The 24,845-nt window shown below is 44.2% G+C and overlaps 1 protein-coding gene across 1 annotated transcript; it reads left to right on the top strand.

Moving 5' to 3' along the window:
• Positions 1-2,816: 2,816 nt before the first annotated feature.
• On the top strand, positions 2,817-7,214 carry LOC115476903 (trace amine-associated receptor 13c-like). The gene is made up of 2 exons (XM_030213479.1): positions 2,817-2,890; positions 6,155-7,214. Exons 1-2 carry the CDS (start codon positions 2,817-2,819, stop codon positions 7,212-7,214), a joined length of 1,134 nt encoding a protein of 377 aa, XP_030069339.1.
• The last annotated feature ends 17,631 nt before the right edge of the window (positions 7,215-24,845 follow it).

Here is a 24,845-nt window from a genome sequence, read left to right as displayed (position 1 = left end):
GTTTTTTCTGAGATACTTGTGGAATGATAATCAATGTATAACGTTTTCTGTGAGATACATTCATAAAATAATCCCCAAATTCACACAAACAGTTCACAGGCAAGCACATTACTCCAAATGCTCCTTTTAAACTACTCTCAAGGAACCCCTTACATTTAGGGTCTAGCTTGTTGGCAGCTAGATTAGACTTGTTAATTATCCCTTCTTACAATTCCTTTAAGACAGGTGTAACCTGAACCAAACCGAGATCATTCTCGTGTGGTTCTCCACTGAGATTTCCGGTAATACATTCTTACTGCCACTCTCTTCAGCTGCAGATACCCAAGCAATGGAGCTTGTCCTTCTCCTGAATGTCTCTCCACATTTCAGATAGCCTGGTGAGAGAATTCTCCTACAGTCAGTAGTATTGAATCTCACACAGGTTCCAGCCTGGAGCCTCTCACAGCTGCAGCAAGCATCATATCCTTTCTGAGTCCCAAAGCCCATGCTCGAGCCTTGAACCTGCTCTCTTTGTTGTATTCATTTTCCATAACCTTCATGTGCCACACACTGGACTGTGTCTGACTAACATTAATAACTCCGATGACCTCCTGCTCAAGGAGAGGCACATGCTTCACTCGTAAAGGAACTTTAGACATCTTTACAGCATTATAATAAACCATGTGAGTACAGAGTTCAACATGCGCACTGGATTATGCATAGGTTGCCTAAAGTTGGGTATGGATCGCAGATCTGCCTATAAACTATTTAGCTAATTAGGCATAAACAATCAAAATTGGCAGTAATTAAGAGTTATGTGTGGATCTCCTCTTTGCCCTGTTCTATAACATACACACCTAAATTTTATAGTAACATGCCCCTCCCATGATTTGGTCATGGGATGGGCATGGGTGGATCAGAGGCTTTCCCAGGAATTATATGCAATGTTATAAAATGCCACATTTTATAGTGGAGAACTCAAATGTTGATGTTGATGCGGGTAGAACGGATGGGCGTAAAGAATTGGGAATCAACAGAAGGGAAGAAATTTGAAGTGTGTTGGAGTCCCCTTTGGAATACGCTCCCGCAAGCAGCCTGCAGTTATCTGTTAAATTTCTAAATGGGGAGGTTTCAGAAGAAGGTGGAACAGGGAGCATGAACAGGCAAAGTCGGGAGGAGAAGAGAGGGGAACTTGGGGAACTCTTGGGTTAAGGATTAAGTGAATTTCATAGATTAAGAAGAGGGGAGAGAAGGGGTGACAAGGGAGAGGGGGGAAGGGAAAGGGGGGAAGGGAGGGGGGTGGAATAGAAAAACAAACGATAGATGTTCATACTTATAGATGAAGCAGATCTTAAAGGTCGTGCACATATTAATAAAAGGAAATGCTATTTACGGTTAAGCTGGTTATATTGATATTAATAAGTTGAATAAAATTAGGTAGAACTGATGGCAGGGACAAGGTAAAAGACATATATGGGTTCAGCATATGATTTAGATCCTAACCTACTGTATACTTTCCTGAAAAAGCGAATGTAACTGATGGTAGGACACATGATCCCGTAGCGAAAGACAAAACAGACTAAGACAGAAATAAAGGTTTCAGTATAAGAACAAGGGAACTTAGAGCTTTGAACAGGTTTACATTGAATTGTAACAGACCACGTGTAGTATGTTTATATGTGTTCCGATGTTGAATATTGTATGCTTGAACATTTAATAAAAAAAGATTTAAACATAAAATGCCACATTTTATTTAGATTTTGCTCACACCTTTTTCAGTAGTAGCTCAAGGTGAGTTACATTCAGGTACTCTGGATATTTCTCTGTCCCAGGAGGGCTCACAATCTAAGTTTGTACCTGAGGCAATGGAGGGTTAGGTGACTTGCCCAAGATCACAAGGAGCAGCACAGGATTTCAACTGGCCACCTCTGGATTGTAAGACCGGTGCTCTAACCACTAGGCCACTCCTCCACTAGCAACAGGCTGTGTAGAATCTCAAATAGTAGCAACAGAATCTCAGATAGTGCCAACATTCCTTGTAGAATCTTCAATAGTAGCAACATTCCATCTATTTATTTAGATTTTGCTCACACCTTTTTCATTAGTAGCTCAAGGTGAGTTACATTCAGGTACTCTGGATATTTCTCTGTCCCAGGAGGGCTCACAATCTAAGTTCATACCTGAGGCAATGGAGGGTTAAGTGACTTGCCCAAGATCACAAGGAGCAGCAGTGGGAATTGAACCGGCCACCTTTGGATTGTAAGACCGGTGCTCTAACCACTAGGCCACTCCTCCACTCCCTACACACCCAACTTCCAATGGTTGGATGTAAACATTTATACTAGCCTTTGGCAAGTGTAAATACTTTATGCCCAAAGTTAGGCATGAAATGTGGGCAAAGCTAGTATTCTGTAAAGGTCATTCCATGCTGAGCACTCTTCAGATTACTAGCCTAATGTACATTATTATTATTTATTGCATTTGTATCCCACATTTTCCCACCTATTTGCAGGCTCAATGTGGCTTACAGAGTTTTGTAAAACAGTTAATCCTGGATGCCAGGTACAATTGGTAATGTACAAAGATTAAGTAGGGGAAGAGAGAAGGAAGGTGTTAGGCATCATTTCATTGCCTATTTACAGACTATAGCCCCGTGTGTGCTACCAACTCACACAGGACTAAATGTATAAAACTATTTTCTCAAACTGTAAAAAAAAAAATCCTTTCATACCTCTGGCTCATTGTTACAAGGTCAGACATGGTCAAACTATGGCCTGCAAGTTGACATTGGCTTACCCATTCCAAAGTGAACAGGGCACTTCTCCTGGGTATCATCAATGGTACCAAGACAAGAGAAGATCATCACGGGGCCTAGGAAACCCATGCAAGGGGTGAAGCCATTGCTGGTTGTGTGAGAATGCATAAATTCACAGGGCCCATGCAGGTTTTCTCTTGTCTTACTGTTGTTGCCACTGCAAACTAAGGATCTTCAGTAACACAGAACCCTAGATCAGCCAACTAAAGTGGCAACAGGACCCAGGAATGAGCCAAGGAATGGGAGATGAACCTAGGGAGAAGTGGAGGATCTAGAAAGGGGTCATGGGGTGGTGTGAGGATGGAGTGAGGGGGTTACTGCTGGAGCGGGCAGAGAGAGGTGGGATGCCCAGTGCAAAGAGCAGGAGGGAATGGATGCTGCAGGGCTGAAGGTAAGGGCAGAGCAACAAAACAGGAAGAATGCTGCTAGGCTAGAAGATAGAAAGAGGAGGGTAAGGGTTGAGTGAGAGGGTGATGCTGGGAAAAGAAAAGAGAGATTCTGGTTAGAGGGGAGAGAACTGGCTACACATAAGCTGGGGGTAAAATGTGTGAATATCTGCCTGAAAAGCTGGTCTTAGCACTGCTGTCTGTGGGGGTGAGAGCATATCAATTTTTTATTTTAGTTACATTTGTACCCTATGCTTTTCCACTCATGGCAGGCTCAATGTGGCAATGGAGGGTTAAGTGACTTGCCCAGAGTCATAAAGAGCTGCCTGTGCCTGAAGTGGGAATCCAACTCAGTTCCTCAGTTCCCCAGGACCAAAGTCCACCACCCTAACCACTAGGCCACTCCTCCACTGTTGCTACTATTTGAGATTCTACATGGAATGTTGCTAGTGGAATAGCAACATTCCATGTAGAATCTCCAGTAGTAGCAACATTCCATGTAGATAGAATGTCCAATAGTAGCAACATTCCATGTAGAATCTCCAATAGTATCTATTTTATTTTTGTTACATTTGTACCCTGCGCTTTCCCACTCATGGCAGGCTCAATGCAGCTTACATGGGGCAATGGAGGGTTAAGTGACTTGCCCAGAGTCACAAGCAGCTGCCTGTGCCTGAAGTGGGAATTGAACTCAGTTCCTCAGGACCACAGTCCACCACCCTAACCACTAGGCCACTCCTCATAAAAGTGGTATTGGTTTGGCCAGAAGTAAACTTGTGAACACCTTCTTTCCTCCTTGCCCAGTTGCCCCTTAGACCTTCTGGTAGGAGGGAAACCACTCCTCAGTTTCTTCTCCATTCATTAGATCTTGGGGGGGGGGGGGGGTTCAGACTCCAAGGGTCCCCCATCTGCTCTCATGCTTAAATGTTTGCATAACCGGTAAAAGACCTTTGTCCATAGCTTCTTGCAATCAATATTTTAAGCTAAGGAAGAATGACTTTTCCAAAGTAGCATTGATGACATACAAACCACTCTCCTGGGGGCTGGAAGTTAACAATTAGGCTGCACTGACAGTCCAGTTCCTCAAGTTGAATATAAATGGGTTCTCTGCCTTGATTTTCATTCGAAATTGAGTTTGCTAGGTACATGGCATGTAGGTTTAGTTTTGCTATTCAATAGAGGATGCTAACAATAAACCTTTTATTGGCTAGTGCACATGGTAAATAGGCTACGAAATTCATGAAGAAAATATAATCTATTCATAAAACTCTTATTTCACCGGTTGGGCACTTTAGTATAATGGATAAATACTGTTCAACTGTTGTCAGGTATTACCAGCCAATAAATTAAAAGCTGGGCTACTTTATCCTTCAAGTTAATCATTGTATAACGAAAATATTTACATGATTCAGTGAATTGCTTATCTGGCTAGCCTGTGCGATATTACTAAGCAAATATGAAGAAGGAATAAGTTTCCCTTTGCCATCTGAGATCGCTAGGAAATGCCCAATCTGTGCCTTACCAGGGATGTTGTGTCTTCAGTTGCTCAGCTCACGTTCCACATGCAACGCCTCGTGTCCCAGTCCCAGTCAGGGTCCTGTCTCTCTGGCTTCAGATTGCTTCAGTCCCTGCATCCCATTTTGTTGGATATCTTTTTTTTTTTTTTTTTTGACCAGCGCCTCCCAGCTTCAGTGCTGAATGCTCTTCTCATATAAACAGCCAGCTTATTGGCAAAGCAGCAAGTCGACGTACAGAAGAGCAAGAGATCTGAGCTTCAAATTGAACGCATCTTTCATTTATTCTGGGCAACTAGTTGCGGATTTTAGAGGCACTGGATTCCCACACTGAGCTGAAAGTTTGGGAACATTTGGAAAAGCTTACAATGTAATTCGAATTATGCTGGCTTGAATTGGCACTAGATTGATCTAACGTCGTTGTGCTTGTTTTAAATGAGTCCTGGTAAGTACGTTACAGCTGATGCTTAGTGTGATTCGTATTCAACAAATGCTCCGTATATGGGGAAGGGGAAATAGGACTTGATATACCGCTGTTCTGAGGTTTTTGCAACTGTATTCAAAGTGGTTTACATATATTCAGTACTTATTTTGTACCAGGGGCAATGGAGGGTTAAGTGACTTGCCCAGAGTCACAAGGAGCTGCAGTGGGAATGGAACTCAGCTCCCCAGGATCAAAGTCCACTGCACTAACCACTAGGCTACTTCTCCACTCATTCCACCAATAAGAGCCAACCTCATCAGTGATGTCACAATGGCTTGATTGCCCAATACTTGGCTCACTTCTGATATTGTGATGTCATAAGGGAAAGTGGGGGGGGGGGGGGGAAGGGAACTGGGACTTGATATACTGCCTTTCTGAGGTTTTTGCAACTACATTCAAAGCAGTTTACATATATTCAGGTACTTATTTTGTACCAGGGGCAATGGAGGGTTAAGTGACTTGCCCAGAGTCACAAGGAGCTGCAGTGGGAATAAGACCCAGTTCCCCAGGATCAAAGCCAGCTGCACTAACCACTAGGCTACGCCTCCACTCCGAAATGGTCATTGGTCAAATAATAGTGGCAAATGCAACCTCTGTGAGGGCGACCTTGTGGCGATGATATTGTAGAACATATTTTTTCATAGCCTAAAGATTGCTTTAGATTTTATTTTTACAAACCACACATTCTTCTCTGCATATTTAAATGTATTTTACCACTGTTGCAAATGCCTGCTTTGCCTTATAAGTTACTTCTTACCTACAACTCAATTTATTTGGTCTTTTTAAGATGCAGTTTTGGGATTGGGAGAGCCATACAAATGAACATTCAACTAGATTGACTGCTCCAAGAATGGGTTCTTAGCTAGAAGTAAGCCTGAAGAATCTTTTGAATTGATATTCTACCTGAAGGAGACCCCTCGCCCCCCCCCCCCATTGTACTTCAATGTTCAGAAAACACGTCTTCCTCTAACTGCAGCATCTACAATCAAGTTTTCCTTCCGGATATCCTGAAGGTATCCGTTATGGCCTTGTTGATTGTGGCCATTACTCTGGGCAACACGGTGAGCCTTCTAGTGTTCCTCAGAGCCAGGCAGTTTAAAACCTGTCAAGGTTATCTGAAAACATCGCTAGCGCTTGCTGACTTGGCTGTTGGAATGGTGGTTGTTCCATATTCTGTCTACAGGGAGGTGAACAGACTTGCATATGGTGTGGAGGAACAGGATGAGCCTGGACCCAGCGGCAGCCTCTACACCTCACTGCCCTGCTTTATCCTGGGACCTCTTTACGCTTGGTGCACGTTTGTTTCCATTACAACCATCTTTCTGCTCTCGGTGGAGAGAAGCGTGGCGGTGTTCAAGCCACTTCACAAGAAAGCCGTCATCACTAAAAAAAGGACGGCGTACTTAATAGCCTTTTCGTGGATCTTGAGCCTGTCTTTAGCAGTTGTGCCGATGATTTTCAATGAACAGATCACCCTCGAGTACAGCTGTTGCAGCAAGATGTGCAACTATGTCCTCAACGCTCCAAGTCTGAATGAAACCGACTGGAATGTCATGCTCCTATTTCCAACTTTTGACTTCTCGCTCTTAAGCGGCACCTTTGCAATTAACTTCGTCACCTTTGCAGCCATACGGCAGTACTGTAAAGTCAGGAAACAGATGAGTTTAGATGCCCAGAACACTGCTAGGAAGCTTTCCTTCTCAGATATCACGGCAGCCAGGACCATTGGCATCTTGACCTTTGCCTTTTCAGCTTCCTTCATCCCGATTGCTGTTTTTGTGGTGGGAAATGTCCTTGGGTATGAGTGGTGCGAATTTTCCTTCTATGCTTTCTGGATATTGACCTTGAACAGCTGCTGGAATGTGGTGATCTACAGCGTCAGGGATCAGAAGTTCCGGCAGGGAGTCCGGGAGCTGTTCACCAGCGAGGTGCTGAAATCTCCCAGCCAGCGACCCACTCGCGCCCTTAAAACTGACAGCAGTTCCCCTCCTTGTGTGGCGGTCCTTAAAGAAATCTTTCGTCCTGAATCTACTTGAAATTCGTTTGAAATGCAAGACAACCGAGTCTTCAATGTTAAAAAAAAAAGATATATTTTATGTTTATTAATTGTCCTACTTTCATAATCTCAGTGTTATCAATAGAAATCAAACAAAATAAAACATGGAAAAGAAAATAAGATGATACCTTTTTTATTGGACATAACTTAATACATTTCTTGATTAGCTTTCAAAGGTTGCCCTTCTTCGTCAGATCAGAAATAAGCAAATGTGCTAGCTGACAGTGTATATAAGTGAAGACATTCAAGCATTACTATGACAGTCTGACAGGGTGGGAGGAGGGGGGTGGGTAGGAAGTATGCATGGGGACATCAAAGCATATCATTGATATTCTAACAGGATGGGTGTGGGTAGGTGAGGGGAGGGTGATCAACAGAGACATACAGCTTTATGGTTTATAATGGGCTAGGAACCCCAGATCCTTGTTAAGTCCTTTCTGTTGGGTGTTAAAATATTCAATCATTCTGACTTCTTGTATGGTTTTAAAGTTACCTTTCAGGATTCTCACTGTGAAGTCACTGGTACAGTGTCCTGATCCTGTAAAATGTTGACCAACAGGCGTGGGAACCCTGCTGGCACCAGTATTGTTCATATGATGTCTATGTAAATTGAATCTTGTCTTAAGCATCTGGCCTGTTTCTCCAATATAGCATCCTTCGTTACATTTTTTACACTGAATGATATATACCACATTGGAAGATGAGCAAGTGAAAGATCCCTTTATGTTGAATATCTTTCTTTTGTGGATGACTTTGGGGTCCTGTGAAATATTTTGGCATAGTTTGCAACTGGATAAATTACAGGGAAGTGTGCCCTTCTGTTCCTTTTCAGTCTGTGATGGAAGTTTACTTCTGATTAGCTTGTGTTTTAAATTGGGTGGCTGTCGGAAGGCCAGTACTGGTGGGGATGGGAATATCTCTTTCAGTAATTCATCCTCCTGGAGTATAGGTTGTAGATCTCTTATGATTTTCCTCAGTTTTTCCAGCTTTGGATTGTATGTCACTACAAGCGGGATTCTGTCTGTGGATTTTTTCTTTTTGTACTGTAGCAGATTCTCCCTGGGTGTTTTGAGGGAGGAGGCAATATTCTTGGAGATTATTTTGGGGTTGTAGCCCTTCTGTTTGAAAGATTCAGTCAGGCTTTTAAGGTGTCTGTCTCTGTCCCCTGGGTCAGAGCAGATACGGTGGTATCTTGTGGCTTGGCTGTAAATGATGGATCTTTTTGTATGTGAAGGATGGAAGCTGGAGTTGTGGAGGTAGCTGCATCTGTCTGTGGGTTTCTTGTATATAGATGTTTGTATACAGCCATCACTGATTGAGACCATGGTGTCCAAAAAATTGACTTTTTCTGGGGTGTAGTCAATTTTGAATCTGATTGTAGGATGGTATGTATTGAAGGCAGAATAAAATTGTTTCAGAGTTTCTTCACCCTCCGTCCAAATCATAAAAATGTCATCGATGTACCAGTAGTATTTTAGAGGTTTGGTCTGGTGTGTATTCAGAAATGTCTCTTCCAGCTCAGCCATAAAAAGGTTGGCATATTGGGGTGCTGTCCTGGTGCCCATCGCAGTGCCCATTATTTGCAGATAGATATCATTGTTAAAGTGGAAGTAGTTGTGAGTTAAAATGAATTTGATTAATTTTGTAATAGTTTCTGGTGAGTATTGATGGTCCAGTGTGGATTTTTTTAGGAGTCTTCCACATGCAGCTATGCCATCCGCATGTGGAATGTTGCTGTATAGTGATTCTACATCCATCGTGACCAGAAGGGTGTTAGGTGGTAGTTGCTTGATATTTTTCAATTTATTCAGAAAGTCTGTGGTGTCTTGTATGAAGCTGTTAGTTTTGTGTACGAGAGGTTTCAGAATTCCCTCTATGAATCCAGATATTTCTTCCGTGAGTGTGCCAATACCTGATATGATTGGTCTGCCAGGGTTTCCCGGTTTGTGGATCTTGGGTAGCATGTAGAATGTGCCCACGGAAGGTTGATTTGGTATGAGTTTCTTCAGGTGAGGTTGCGCTTGTGTAGGAAATGTTTTGATAAGGTCTTTCAGCTGTTTTGTGTAATCCTGTGTGGGGTCCTCAGTTAGTTTCCTGTAGTATTTATTCAGGCTCATTTTCAAAGCACTTAGCCTCCCAAAGTTCCATAGAAACCTATGGAACTTAGCCTCCCAAAGTGCTTTGAAAATATGATTGTCTGAGAGCTGTCTGTGCCCCTCTTCAATGTATTTTTGTATGTCCATAATTACCACTGCGCCTCCTTTGTCTGCGAGTTTGATGATAATGCGTTCGTTAGTTTGTAGGGTTCTTATGGCCGCTCTTTCTGGTGGGGTAAGATTGTACAGGATTCTCTTTTGTTTGTTGGAAAGTTGGGATTTCACCCTATGTCTGAAACTTTCTATGTAATTATCCAGCTTGTAGTTTTGTCCCTCCTGTGGGGTGAAATAAGTGTTCTTTTGTTTAAGACTGTATTCCGGTCTGTTTGGTGTCCCTTTATTATAGAAATGTGTTTTAAGGCACATTTTTCTAAAGAATTCCTTTAGGTCTGAGTATAGTTGGATTACATCTAGTTCCCTGGACGGGCAGAATGAGAGCCCTTTTGATAGCACCGAGACCTCATGCTGTGATAATTGATGGTTCGAGAGGTTTATTATCCCCATTTGGTTTGCATCTGTAAAGGTGTGATCAGTATTCCCTGGTTTGTTTGGGCTCTGATTTTCACATGCCTCAGATGTGTATCCAAGTGTCTCCAAGGTGTCTGGGGATGTTGGTTCTGCAGAGTTATAGCTATTCAAGGATAAGCAGTTTCTCTCTCTTTGATTTTGAAGAAGAGAATATAGCTTTATTTCCTTTTTGCGGATAGCAATGTATTGTTTTTTCTCCTTGGATGTTATGTAGGTCCTCTTTAAGTTGGTTCACAAGGTGTGGATGTAATTCCTCCATGTTCCTCATGGTTGCATCCCTTTGGGTTTGTATTATTCTTTTTTTCTTGTAGAGTTGATGTATAAGTAAAATTGCATATTGCGGAGACCCATTATAAGCAAATCAATCTCAAGCATACTCATTGTGGTAATCCTGAAAACCTGACAGACTAGATATGCCTCCAGGAGTGGGCTGAGAAGCACTGGTCCATGGTGCAACCACATCTCGAATATTGTGTGCATTTTTAGTCACCTCAAAAATGATTTGTGTAGTCTGAGGCATCAATGGAATAGACAACTACTTTTCATGCAAACATAATTTCCCGACTCCTTTGTGTTCTGTAGGGACTGCAGCCCACTTTAGTTTGTAAGGAGATGTAAGGGGAGCTATGATAGAGGTCTATAAAATAATGAGTGGAGTGGAACAGGTAGATGTGAAGCATCTGTTTACGCTTTCCAAAAATACTAGGACTAGGGGGCATGCGATGAAGCTACAAAGTAGTACATTTAAAATGAATTGGAGAAAATTTTTCTTTACTTAACGTGTAATTCAACTCTGGAATTCGTTGCCAGAAAATGTGGTAAAGGTGGTTAGCTTAGCAGAGTTTTAAAAAGGTTTGGATGGCTTCCTAAAGGAAAAGTCCATAGACCATTATTAAATTGGACTTGGGGAAAATATTTCTGGGATAAGCAGCATAAAATGTTTTGTACTTTTTTGGGGATCTTGCCCAGTATTTGTGACCTGGATTGGCCACTGTTGGAAACAGAATGCTGGGCTTGATGGACCTTTGGTCTGCCCAGTATGGCAATACTTATGTACTTAGGCAGAGACAGTACTTCACAGAATTATCTTTTATGTAAAGTACATGATAGCAGTAGGGAACCTGTGGGCTATCACCACAAGTCAGTGAGCACATGGACCTTTCAGCGTGCATGCCCACAGCAACCTGGGCATTGGATCCCAAGGGAATGTTTCATCAAGGTGGGAAGTTGCATGGGCCATGCTTTAGGAGCAGAATGGGAAGGAGACCCTGTCTTCTGTTAGTCCAGAGGAGCAATGCGGGAAGGAAGCCTGCATTCATCCATGTGGACCTCATGGGGAGAGAGACTTTCTTTTTGGGGACAAGGGAAGGGATCGAGAAAGAAAGTGACTTCTGAGGTCAGGAAAGGGAGGGATTCAGAGGGGGTGACTTTTGAGAAGGTGAGAGAGTGCTGCATTTGTGTTTGGATTGGGGTCATGGGGTCATGGCAGAGACAAAGGGAGTGAACAGGTTCTTCTGTCATATTTATATACCACCTTCATTGAACCAGAGTTCAATCCAAAAAGGTGGACATTGGGGTAGTAGAATAATCAACTATATTATAATATCATAGAAAATAAAATCCAAATGAGTGGATATACTAACCAAGAAAAGAATCAGTAACTTTAGCTATAAAATGTTACCACTGAAACTGACCAGCTATTTTTTTGTTACATTTGTACCCTGCGCTTTCCCCACTCATGGCAGGCTCAATGCAGCTTAGATGGGGCAATGGAGGGTTAAGTGACTTGCCCAGAGTCACAAGGAGCTGTCTGTGCCTGAAGTGGGAATTGAACTCAGTTCCTCAGGACCAAAGTCCACCACCCTAACCACTAGGCCACTCCTCCACTGTTGCTACTATTTGAGATTCTACATGTAATGTTGCTATTCCACTAGCAACATTCCATGTAGAAGTCGGCCCTTGCAGATCACCAATGTGGCCGCGCAGGCTTCTGCTTCTGTGAGTCTGACGTCCTGCACGTATGTGCAGGACGTCAGACTCACAGAAACAGAAGCCTGCGCAGCCTTCTACATGGAATATTGCTAGTGGAATAGCAACATTCCATGTAGAATCTCCAATAGTATCTATTTTATTTTTGTTACATTTGTACCCCGCGCTTTCCCACTCATGGCAGGCTCAATGCGGCTTACATGGGGCAATGGAGGGTTAAGTGACTTGCCCAGAGTCACAAGGAGCTGCCTGTGCCTGATGTGGGAATCAAACTCAGTTCCTCAGTTCCCCAGGACCAAAGTCCACCACCCTAGCCACTAGGCCACTCCTCCACAGCTATAGGGAAAAGCCTTGTTTTTACTTTTTTTTTTCCAAAATGCTAAGAATGCAACTTTGCTTAATTCTGCAAGGGCAAACAATTGCACAAAACTGCTGGTGTAAGATAAAGGGGAGATAAGCTGACCCAAGCCTGGTTCTGCAGGGAGAAGAAGTTCAGATTTTTTTTCCTGATTAAAAAATAGGTCTACATCCTGTATGTGGTGGAGTGGACCGGCTCAGCATAGTCCCTTGATGTAGCAGGTCTGATATTCAAATGATTTTGCTCTTAACTTGAGGTCCTTTTACTAGCTGTGGTAAATTTGACCTTACCGAACCCTTTCATGGGTATTCTCTACATGCTAAGGCCATTTTTACCACAGCCGTAAAATGGCCAATTTTCTGGGGGGGGGGTTTCATTAATGGCCAAGCGCTAATGTTTAGAATCCTCTAGATCAACAAAACCATGAGTATGGAACCACACTTTCTAAAAAGAAAATATTCCCAACAAAGTGGTCCACTTACGAAAAAAGAGACTCTTAACTCAAATAACCATATCAGACTATAGGAAGAAAAAGCCTCAAAGAGCTTCAGACCAAAAGGTCTATAAAGCTAAATTTGATCACATGGATCTACTCTTCATCATCGGCAGAAAAACCTTCCCATAGTTCTAAATCTGCAAAATATTCCTAGTCTTTTCACATGTCTTACTAAAGATCAATGTTCAATTTTAATTTTGCTCAATACACAAACAGTGTCATTAAATGCTGTACCTATCTCATCTGTAAGTCTGCAACTGCTCACAACTTCTTGTGCTGATCTCCTTCTTCTTTGGACCAATTTCGGCCACTGTTTTGCATAGCTGTTGTTTGGGTCCGAACAACAGGGAGATTATATCAGCATGGAGACTTCCTAATGCTGTACATCAGCTCTCCTAATATTAATGTACATCATTAGGAAGTCTCCATGCTGACAGTCACAGTGAGGCCTAGTTAAATTTGAAAGAATTACAGAGGTCTCTGGCTGAAACTAGGGAAAATGTTGATTGTTCTGCTCTAGGCAAGGTGATGGTCACAAAGCTTCAACAGCCAGCTAAACCATTCCTAAGTAAAAACTTTACCAGTAGAATCTCAATTCTTAATCCAACACTTCTTTAATGTAGCAATCATAGCAAACAAAGAAAATCAACTTACAGTTCAGTTGCTTGAAAAGAATTGTTGCCTTCTGCACATAGGGTCTATATCTAGCCACCTTAGAGGCAAGGAGATAGCCAGAACCTCAGCCCAGCTGAGAGGAAAAGCTGTAATACTCAAAGGGGAAAGTGTAGGAATATTGGGAAAATGACCTGGGAAATGCCTTGGGAAAAATTGTGATGAATTTTGATGTAATCACAGTATATTAAGGAGGGTTCAGCCCCTAGAACAGCTGTTGATTACAAAGGCATGGAAGGAAAAGTGAGACTCTCTCACATATCCTCCAGGTGCAGAGAGGGAGGGCTGGCCCTAGCGCAAAACTAAGAGCAAATAGGGAGAGCTCACAATGAGTCAATCCAGGACACTACAGGGATAGCAGCCCTAGTACACTGTCAGGCTCATTTTCGAAAGAGAAGGACGCCCATCTTTCAACACAAATCGGAAGATGGGCATCCTTCTCACAGATTTATCCAAATCGGTATAATCGAAAGCCGATTTTGAGCGTCTCCAACTGCTTTCCGTCGCAGGGACGGCCAAAGTTCAAGGGGTATATCGGAGGCATAGTGAAGGCGGGACTTGGGCGTGCCTAACACATGGACGTCCTTGACCCATAATGGAATAAAAAGGGCGTCCCTGACGAGCACTTGGACGACTTTACCTGGTCCTGTTTTTCTTACAACCAAGCCACAAAAAGGTGCCCGAACTGACCAGATGACCACCAGAGAGAATGGGGGATAACCTCCTCTTACTCCCCCAGTGGTCACTAACCCCCTCCCACCCTTGAAAAATATCTTTAAAAATATTTTTTGCCAGCCTCAGATGTCACACTCAGGTCCATCACAGCAGTATGCAAGTACCTGGAGCGGTTTTAGTGGGTGCAGTGCACTTCAGGCAGGCGGACCCAGGCCCATCCCCCTCCCTACCTGTTATGTTTGTGGAGAAAATAGCGAGCCCTCCAAAACCCACCAGAAACCCACTGTACCCACATCTAGGTGCCCCCTTCACCCATAAGGGCTATGGTAGTGGTGTACAGTTGTGGGTAGTGGGTTTTAGGGGGGGTTGGGGGGGCTCAGCAGACAAGGTAAGGGAGCTATGTTCCTGGGAGCATTTTATGAAGTCCACTACAGTGCCCCCTAGGGTGCCCGGTTGGTGTCCTGGCATGTCAGGGGAACCAGTGCACTGCAAATGCTGGCTCCTCCCATGACCAAAGGTCTTGTACTTGGTCATTTCTGAGATGGGAGTCCTTGGTTTCCATTATCACTGAAAACCAGAAATGACCAAATTTCAAGATTTGGGCGTCCCCGACCGTATTATCAAAACGAAAGATGGACGTCCATCTTGTTTCAATAATACGGGTTTCCCCGCCCCTCTATCGGGACGTTTTGCGAGGATGTTCTCAACAAAACTTGGGCGTCCCTTTCGATTATGCCCCTCCACGTTATCTATACACAGACAATGCAAATGAATACAAATAATACTCATATTAAATATATGTAACAATATAATCTGCTTCCATGAATATGGGGGCAGAACACTGATTGCTCTACGGTCTCAAGATTATTCCATAAACACGGTCTGTCAAGAAACACCTAGGGGACACTGTATTAAGACCAAAAAGTTACATCAAACCACAAGATCACCTCCCACATGTATGAAAGTAATATGTGTGGCATAAAACAAACACAGAATATCATTCTCATAATGACATTTCCTCAATGAAGACATGTCCTCAATGAAGTACTGACACCACTGTATTCTAGGGATGCCTTGTAGTGACAGCAGTAGTGAACCTTGTGAAGATCAAGGGAAGAATGTAATGTGGAAAATAAAAACAGATCCTCAAAGAAAGTCTGTTCTAGCCTGCCATAGATTGTGACTGAGTAGAAGATTCACCTTTCCGCAGGACAATGATATTAAGAACAAAGCAAAAGCAACAATGGAGTGAATATTCTCAAGTGGTCCAGGCAATAAAATCCAAAAGAAAACCCATGGCAAGACTTAAAGACTGCAGTTTGCAGATGATCCACGGCCAACCTGAAAGATCTTGAGTCAATCTACCAAGAGGATTGATCAGAAACTGCACCTTCCCTCTGTACAAAGCTGGTAGATTCGTGGCCATTAGTGCTGCAAAAGGGGTGTCTAAGAAGTGCTGAGTCAATGTGCGTCAAGACTTACGCAGTCAGGACTTTCTGATTTCTTATTCTGAATTACTTTTTGAATATGTCTATAATTGTTCTTTTACGTTGGAAGTATCGCGTATGATCAGTGAAACAAACTCCCACGTTTGTGCATTTTGAATTGTATTTTTTAGACAGCAGAATGGGAAAGATGATGGATTGGGATGGATACGGGTGGGCTGAAACTTTTGAGAAGTTGAGTGGGAGGGATTATTGAGCATTAACTATATATATGAGCTCATATTGCTTGTTAATTTTCTCTCTCTGTCTCTTTTTTTTATTACTCATGTCATCTCTCTATGGAAAGAAAATAGAAAATACAAAGTTTAATGAGAACAATCTCCCTGTATGTAGCAGTGGTGTAGCCACAGGTGGGCCTGGGTGGGCCGGGGCCCATCCACTTAGGGCTCAGGCCCACCCAACAGCAGCACATATTTAGTGCTAGCTAGTGGGGATCCCAAGTTTACCAGCTGAAGACCTCCCCCTGATGGGGCTGAAAACACTGCTCTCCACTTCAGCAGTCTAAGCTTCCTAAGCTGCTGATACTGGCCTCATTGCATTGGGGGGGGGGGGGGGAGGAGAACACTTGGTGCCCACCCACTTCTTGACTAGGCCCACCCAAAATCTGCTGTCTGGCTACGCCCCTGGTATGTAGCACATTTTATGGAGCTATATACAGGGAGATTGTTCTCATTAAACTTTGTATTTTCTATTTTCTTTGCATTTTTAAAGAATTTACATTTGTAAATGTATTGAAAATGGAAATAAAAAGAATGTAAAAGATATACAGAGTTGAGAAGACAAGAAGCTATTGTGTCAATATTCAAATGAAATTATGGCCCTTATTTAAGAAGCATTCCCACATGTAAAGGGCAGCATTTAAATGACTGGAGAGGCCCAGATGTTTAAATGCCATTTCAAAACAGCTACCACTCATGGGTGGGGATGCTCAGTACATGTAAGTTGGGAAGGGGACATGGGTAGGGTGGGGAGAGGGAGTAGTATAGACATGGATTCTCGATTTCACCTTGAGAATCCATGTCTATATTGACAAACCCAGACATTGGTATTTACAGCTGCCCTGAGGCATATCTAACTGTAGGGGCAGATATAAATACCAAAATCTGGGCCCCCCCCTCAATGCCAGCTCTCCCCCCATCCCCACCAAGGCAAACACACCACCTCCCTTTCAGATCCCCACAAGGCATAGACCTTGATGTAGGAAGGTATGTGTGCCTTGAGTGGGGGACTCAAGACACGCATACCTTCCTACATCAAGCCTTCCACACAGCAAAGACCCCCATGTGTGGGCAACAGCCTGATATGTGGAGGCCTCCCTGTTTCACCCCCTCCCCCCGGTGCTACCTTAGCAAACATGCCACCCTCAAGCAGCCCCCGTTCTGCTAATCCACTCTCTCAGGATCACTAGGGGTCACTGGTGTCTAGTAAGGCAGGAGCAATGCCCACTTGCTACTGCCTTGTGTTTCAGCTCATCCAAAATCTCACCAAGACCTCTAGTAGTATTATCACGATATTACCACTAGAGGTTTTGATGGGTCAAGACACTAGGCAGGAGTGACTGCGCATCACTGTTACTCCACTAGACACCAGGGACTCCCAGTAAGCCTAGGGAATGGGTTGGGGGATGTTGGTGGGTGTGCTTGAGTGGCACCTTGGGGGTTAGAACTAGGGTGAAGCTGCCACATGTTGGACTGTTGGCCACATGTGAGTGCCTTCCCCATGGGGGGGGGGGGGTGCAGTTGGCATTGTGATGGGGACTTGATCAGGGAGCAGAGCTGGCATTAAGGGGGGCACTAAAAATTCGGTCACTGATGCTAGGATTGGGGCCCTTTACATAGGGAGCAGTGACTTTAAAAAGCTATTCCCATGTCTATGTGTGTGTGTGAAGTGGGGGGGGGGGGGGGGGGGGGGTTGTATGCTGTTTTTTCCCCACGTGCAGCTTTCTGAAATCGCTGCTTTCTCTGTACATGGAGGGACCGACATCCTATTTTACAAGAGACTCTACATCTGGCAAAGCCTCTTGTAAAATACTATTTCTATCTCTGTATGTTCAACAGCAGTTGGTGAATGCGTACCTTGACTATCCATACATTTTCAGCCACTAAACAGACAACATAAGGCCAACTGACCTGATACTGGTGGCAGCCAGCGGTTTTAAGCACAGTCCATCGGCAGCTATGTTAGTCCTGGATATTCAATGCCAGGCCATGTCTGGGCACTGGCTTTGAATGTCTAGGTATGAAAGGACATGTTCTGTCTGCAGGAACCTGTGCAGGTCCAGGCCAATATTCAGCAGGGACCCACATGGGACACTTTGTGCAGGTCATGGATGAATATTGGCTGGGACGTGCATAGGGGATCTCCACATAACACCTGCTCCTTTCCTGTCCAGATCTCTCCTTTCTGATCTCCTCGATCCCTCTACTCACTTCCCCAATCCTTTCTAGGATCATCCACCTCCTCAAACCTACCTCAGTATCACTGGTGGTCTGGGGTTAGGCCAGCCACAAGCGAAACCCAATTGCTCCTCCCACGCTGGATCTGGTTGTAAAATGGTCGCAGCAACCTCTAGTGGTTGTTTTGCAGAACTAATTAGTACTGACCATATGGACAGATATGGATTAGTAAGAATGAGTCCTGCCTTCCCAATTAGATTTTCTTTGAAAGTGTAAACAAACAAGTGGATAATGGTGAGCCAGTTGATGTGGAGGGGCATTTTTGATATGACATCTAAATCTGACTGGACGTTTTGTGCTAAACGTCCCAAATCCAAATAGGAAATATAGCCATTTCAAAACAGCAAAATGACTACCTTCTTTTTTTCGAAAACGGTCACATTCTAGACAGTGGCGTAGCAAGGGCGGGGCGGTGGGGGTGGTCCACCCCGGGTGTCAACGGGTGGGGGGGGGGTGGTCCGCTGGCGAGTCTCTACCAGCTCCATCCACACCCCCCCCCCCGACACAGTCCCCACCTGCCTACCAGCTCCGTCCACCCAGCACTATGCAGTGTGGCACCTCGCATCTGCAGCGCTGCTGTAAAAGAAGAAAATTACCTCGTCGTCGGCCCTTCCTGCACTGTGTCCCGCCCTCAAGGAAATAGGAAGCTACATCAGAGGGCGGGACACAGTGCGGGAAGGGCCGACGACGAGGCGATTTTCTTCTTTTACAGCAGCGCTGCAGATGCGAGGTGCCACACTGCACAGTGCCGGGTGGACGGAGCTGGTAGGCAGGTGGGGACTGTGTTGGGGGGGTGCCGTGGGGGGTGCGCCGACTCCAGGGGGGGTGCCGTGTTGCCCTGCACCCAGGGGGGGGGGGGTACGCAGCAGCGATCCGCCCCGGATGTCAGCCAACCACGGAACTCCACTGATTCTAGATGGTTTTATACTCTGTTTATCTTTTTGGTCTGTTTTCGAAAAAAAAAAAACGCACAAGAAAACGCACAAAATCAAGCCATTTGGATGTAAGAGGAGCAAACTGGCCACACAGACATCCCAGGAGAGCAATGGGACACCCTAGGGGGCACTGCAGTGGACTTCATATAAAAAGTCCCAGGTACACATCTCACCTTTACCACCTTATATTGTCAGCTGAGCCCTTCAAAACCCATCGCCCCCAACATCTGTACAATAGCCCCTATGGGTGAGGGAGGCACCTATATGTGGGTACAGTAGGTTTTTAGTCAGTTCTGGAGAGCTCACACTTTCCACCATAAGTGTAACAAGTGGAATGAGATATGGGCCTGGGTCTCCTTCTTAGAGTCTACTGCACTGACCACTAGACTATTCCAAGGACCTGCTTGCTGCTGTAATAGAACTGGACATAACATCTGAAGCTGTCATAGAGGCTGGTAAGTACTATTTTTATTCACATATTTGGGGGGTGGGATGAGGTCAGTGACCGCTGAGGGAGTAAGGGGGTCATCTCTAATTCCCACCAGTGGTCATCTGAGCATTTAAGGCATCTCTTTGTGCATTAATCATTCTAAAAACAGGTCTCGATCAAAACGTTGTAGTCCTAGATGGTTTTGTTTTGTTCCATTGTGGCTATAAAACGTCTAAGTGTTAGGAACGCCCTAAGCCTGCCCTAATCCCACCCCTGTAATGCCCCCGACATGCCCCCTTATGATTTGGATGCAGTGCAGATAAATTGCATAGATAAGCGTCTGCAAAACAGGTTTTGAAAATACCACTTCGGACGTTTTGAGAAGGGTGTAAATATTGCCTATTGGCTCATATTTGTATTATGTGCACAAAAGATGACGGTCACATGGGGGACCTTCAGATTCTCAAGCTCTGGCGGTGAAGGCTGAAGCTAAATGCCATTAAGACAGAGGTTATATGGAGAGGACATGGAGACTCTGTACAATCCTAAATGGAGTGGAATGCCCCAACCTAATCTCGTCAATTTCCACCCCCAATTCTGTTCTGACTTAAATACCAACTTCCCATCCTTCTCTTTCCATCTCTCCTTAATTTTATCCCTCCTTACCCCTTTTCTCCCAAATTACACTATCCTATCCTGTCTACCCTCTTTTATCCTAGTAATATGTTATCTAGCTCAACTTATCATACACTACTAAGCCCAACTTTACATTGTTTTACTACTGTTTTATTAAAACTCTATTAACTTTGTATTTCAAATTACTATGTAAGCCGCATTGAGCCTGCATTGTGTGGGAAAGCGCGGAGTACAAATGTAATAATAATAATAATGAAGTAATTGATTGTCTATTCTATCAAAAATCACAAAGACTAGGAAACCCCTCCATGAAGCTACATAGTAGCACATTTAAAACAAATAGGAGAAAATAATTTTTTTCACTCAACAAAAGCCCTGGCAGAGCCAGTGGTAAAAGCAGTTAATGTAGATGGAGTTAAAAAAGGCGCTTATCCTCGAAGTTAAGTAGCATGGAATCTTGCTACTTTTTGGGACTCTACCAGGTGCTTGTGATATAAACTGACTGCAGCTGGAAACGAGATACTGGGCTAAATGGACCCGTGATCTGATCCAATATGGCAAGTGGAGGAGTGGCCTAGTGGTTAGGGTGGTGGACTTTGGTCCTGAAGAACTGAGTTCGATTCCCACTTGAGGCACAGGCAGCTCCTTGTGACTCAGGGCAAGTCACTTAACCCTCCATTGCCCCATGTAAGCCGCATTGAGCCTGCCATGAGTGGGAAAGCACAGGGTACAAATGTAACAAATATAAAATAGATACTATTGGAGATTCTACATGGAATGTTGCTACTATTGGAGATTCTGTTGCTACTATTGGAGATTCTACATGGAATGTTGCTATTCCACTAGCAACATTCCATGTAGAATCTCAAATAGTAGCAACATTGGAGGAGTGGCCTAGTGGTTAGGGTGGTGGACTTTGGTCCTGAGGAACTGAGTTGGATTCCCACTTCAGGCACAGGCAGCTCCTTGTGACTCTGGGCAAGTCGCTTAAGCCTCCGTTGCCCCATGTAAGCTGCATTGAGCCTGCCATGAGTGGGAAAGCACAGGGTACAAGTGTAACAAAAAAAACCTCTCATGTTCTTATGTTCTGGATAATCCCAGGCTAGAGAGAATGTAGAGGAGAGCGTTTTTCATGATAGACCTCACCTGGTAGAATCAATTGTAAAAGTATCTGAAGCTCTGTGGGGTGTAATTAGAGTTAAAAACTTGGCTATTGAAACCAAGGAGGTTTGATGACAAGAGACAGCATGACGCCAAATAGCTGAAGCCGTCTCCCTAGGGCTGCCGCCATATTGGTTTACTTTAAACAAATTTATCAGCTAACAGTTACCGAGAAGAAAAATCCAAATACCCGACTCCACAACACGTGAAGAATAGGTACAAAAAAAGGAGAAAACATCTTTAACTTCTTGGATGAGACACTGCCTTCATTTACTGTGACCTAAGCACTTCCCTACCAGCTTCTTCTCACCTCTATTTTGGTGCGTGGCACCTCGTCCGATTCGAAGCTGGTATCTCCCGGGCGCTCGGTTTATAGCTGAAACACCGACAATAAATTTTTATGCTGTTTTAGTGATTTTAAATTTTATTTCATGATATATATGTACGGGAAGCTTTCAAATAAATAGGCAGTCATAAGCATTTACTATTGTTTTTATGATCAAATCTTTTTTATTGGTGAGAGAGAAAGTTATACATTACAATGTGTCATCATCTGTTCATTCTCAGCATGTTATTTGAATTCAACACAACAAGTAACATGTTTTCTTTTCTTTTTTTAACATTAACTCTACTTCCTATTCTTTCCTTAATAAATTCCCCCTCTCCCTCCCTCCCCCCCCCTCATTCTCCAGTCCCTCCTGTCCCCCTCCCCCTCCTTTGTCTCTTTGGAATACCGTCCAAGGAATCCTATCTGTATTCAAGTCTGTTGTCCTACTCAACAGAGGGAACTATACATTGAACAGTCTGCTTCTTGGTGTTGGCGTCAGGGTTGCCCAGAAGGGGGACCATCTATTCTCAAACGCTTTCTCCAGTGCTGCTGGTGCCGATTTCACTGCCATCTGCTCCATCCGCATTAGCTGTATCATATGGATTCTCCACTGTTGCAAAGTTGGAGCTCCCTTTGACAACCAATTCAACAGTATCACCTTCTTGGCCATAATCACCGCTCTCGCCACAAATTCACGGTAACCTGCGGGCCGCAGGCTGCTCAAGGTTGGTTGCCCAACTAGTAAACGTACTTCATAATGTCAGCCCGTTTTCCACATTCGTGATACTGTTCTTAAGCAAAATACAGCATTGCAAATACCAAAGCAAGTTCTGGAGCACTGTCAAATACATTTTGAATATAACCCTCCCCCCTTCACAAACGCCTCAAAAATTCTCCAACCCTCCCCCTCAATTCTCCTTACACCTCCCCCCTCCTGATCCCCTTCTAACAGAAAGAATGCAAAACAAAGGAGTTTTACTAAAACAGAAACCTCACAAGTTTGCTATTGTTTTCAATTGTGAATGTTTGGGATCCCTCAATATGGTGGCAAGCTCTTCCCACTGCCTTCAGCCCAGATAATGGGTCAGATAAGCTCATGCTGACTTCCTAAAACCTCCTTGATTGAAACAGATATTCTCAATCAGGTGAATAACTGATAGCAGTGGAATGGAATTGTGGGAATGTGGAGGGATGGAGTGGGGGGGAAGGTTTTGGCTGAGTAGATGTCATTCTAGAAAGGGACAGCACTTGAGGAAGAAGTTGGAAACTGGTCTAGGTTGTAAAAAGGAAGAGATTTTTTTAAAAACAGAAGAAGATACCCTGTTCCCCCCATGGGGAGGCCACTCATCTGTTCACAGTGATGTAGTGGATCTAACCCTTTGGTTTTCTGCTGATTCTTAGAATGGGGGCATTTCCCCTTTTCATCACAGGGCCAGGTACAGATTTTGGGTATAGGCAATGCAGGCAGCTGCCTCTAGTGCCAAATTTTCATTGGCACAGGAGCGTTACCCCAACTACTATACCTCCATCGGGGCTTGTCCTTGTCCTCTAGAGGGGTGCTGGACCCACAACAGGGCCTGCAAGGCCAAGTCCTCACATGCTGATGAGCCCTGCCGCATCCCACATGTTGCACAGGTTTCCATGGTAACAGAAAATCTGTTAGCAACCAAAAACTCCATTCTAGTCTTTATTGAGCCTTGGAGACAAGAGAGGCCAGAGGTGCCTTCAGAATCCTTATTTGTTCCTCTATGTAGACTTATTTTGTTCAAGGTTGTTTTCACTGTAATTCCAGAGAAGCAATTTATGTCAGTGAATTACTTTAACATCTTCAGCAAAGAATTTTGTAGCTTTGCAAGATGTCTGTGTACAGTGACGGCCATCTGATCCTTTTGAGCCTACCCACCTCCTCGCCTCCTATCTGAAAGATCACTAGGGTTGCAGTGAGTTTGTCTGGCTCTTTTATCTAAGGAAGGACCAACCAACAAAAAGGGTTACAGAGAGATGGAACAAAAAAAAGTGAGAGGTGGTACGGAGACAAATGTGCTATGAGAGAAAAAAAAAGAACCCCTCCCCGGTGGTAATTGGGCATTGCCGTGCACTGCCCGGTTACCACCACCTCAGTGGGTGGCAGTGTGGGCTCCATGCCGCATGGCCATGCGGTAAGAGTTATCGCTTTTACCAGCTGTGGAAAAAATACAGCCCTGACATGCGGGAAAAACGGCCCCCGTCAGTAGCGCAGGGCCCTTTTCTTGCAGTTTGGTAAAAGGACCCCAGAATTAAGATTTAGAAGGGAAGTGACAGAAGAGAGGCAGAAGAAAATGAGACTGTGAAGAGAAAGAGGATAAAAGGGCCAAATGAGAGTTGAGTGAAATAGAAAGGAGAGGGATTGATCGGAAGCTGGTAAGAAACAGTTGGAAAGGAGAAAGGACGGCAGAGGCAGTGGGATGGCATGGCAGAAATTCCCTGTAGTGTTGACCTGTCATCTCAGGGGCAGCACTGTGTACTAAGATGCACAAAGTTTGGGTTAAGTTCCCAGACCTGACTTCTGCTCCGGAAATACTATTTCAGGGAGAGGGTGTGGCGGATGCAGTGACGGAATTCAAAAGTGCATGGGATATACACAAAGGATCCCTAAATAGAAAGCGGAAAGTATCAAAACAAAACTTAAGCTATGAGTTCATTTCTGATGGGCAGGAATGGTGCTTACATGGGCAGCTGAAGCAGCGGGGAAGTGAGGCCAATGCCGGGCAGACTTCTATGATCTGTGTCCCAGCAGGGCTTTTTTTTGAGGGGGTACTTGGGGGGTACTGAGTACCGGCACCTTTTCCATTGACCCCAAGTTTTAATGAAAGAGCTCAGGCTCTACACAACAATTCTGCCTTGTCGTGACTGGTTGCAGGGGTCCTGGCTATTGTGGGGTGGGTGATCACCCCACCCCGAAAGGGTGGCCTAGCATTTGAGTACCGGCACCTTTTTGCTAGAAAAAAAATGTACTGTGTAGCAATGGCAGATCAGAATGGACTGGAGTGAGCTTCAACGAGAAACCCAGCAGTGGGAAAGAAAGGCCAGTTGCTAGGCCAACTGCCCTGAAAATGCCAGGGACAGATCAGTATCAAGTATGCGTATTTTATATCACATTTATATTATATGCTATGAGTGTGGGTGCTGTTTATCTCAGCGAGGGATGGGAAAACATCTTAAAAGTAGAACATAGCAACTAAAATGTTGTTAATAATAACTATTGGATTGTTTGACAATAAGGTGACTCTTGGGCAGACTGGATGGA

The sequence above is a fragment of the Microcaecilia unicolor genome, chromosome 8, assembly GCF_901765095.1.
Source record: "Microcaecilia unicolor chromosome 8, aMicUni1.1, whole genome shotgun sequence".
Lineage (NCBI taxonomy): Eukaryota > Metazoa > Chordata > Amphibia > Gymnophiona > Siphonopidae > Microcaecilia > Microcaecilia unicolor.
Note: the sequence above shows the minus strand (reverse complement) of the source record. Positions and strands in the feature narration are given on the sequence as shown.

What these genes read in the sequence shown, in the direction of transcription:
- LOC115476903 (XM_030213479.1), top strand. Translation starts at nt 2,817, where the DNA reads ATGGTACCAAGACAAGAGAAGATCATCACGGGGCCTAGGAAACCCATG. An exon ending in GTGAAGCCATTGCTGGTTGT is followed by an intron (nt 2,891 to 6,154) that starts GTGAGAATGCAT and finishes CTCTAACTGCAG; the next exon opens with CATCTACAATCAAGTTTTCC.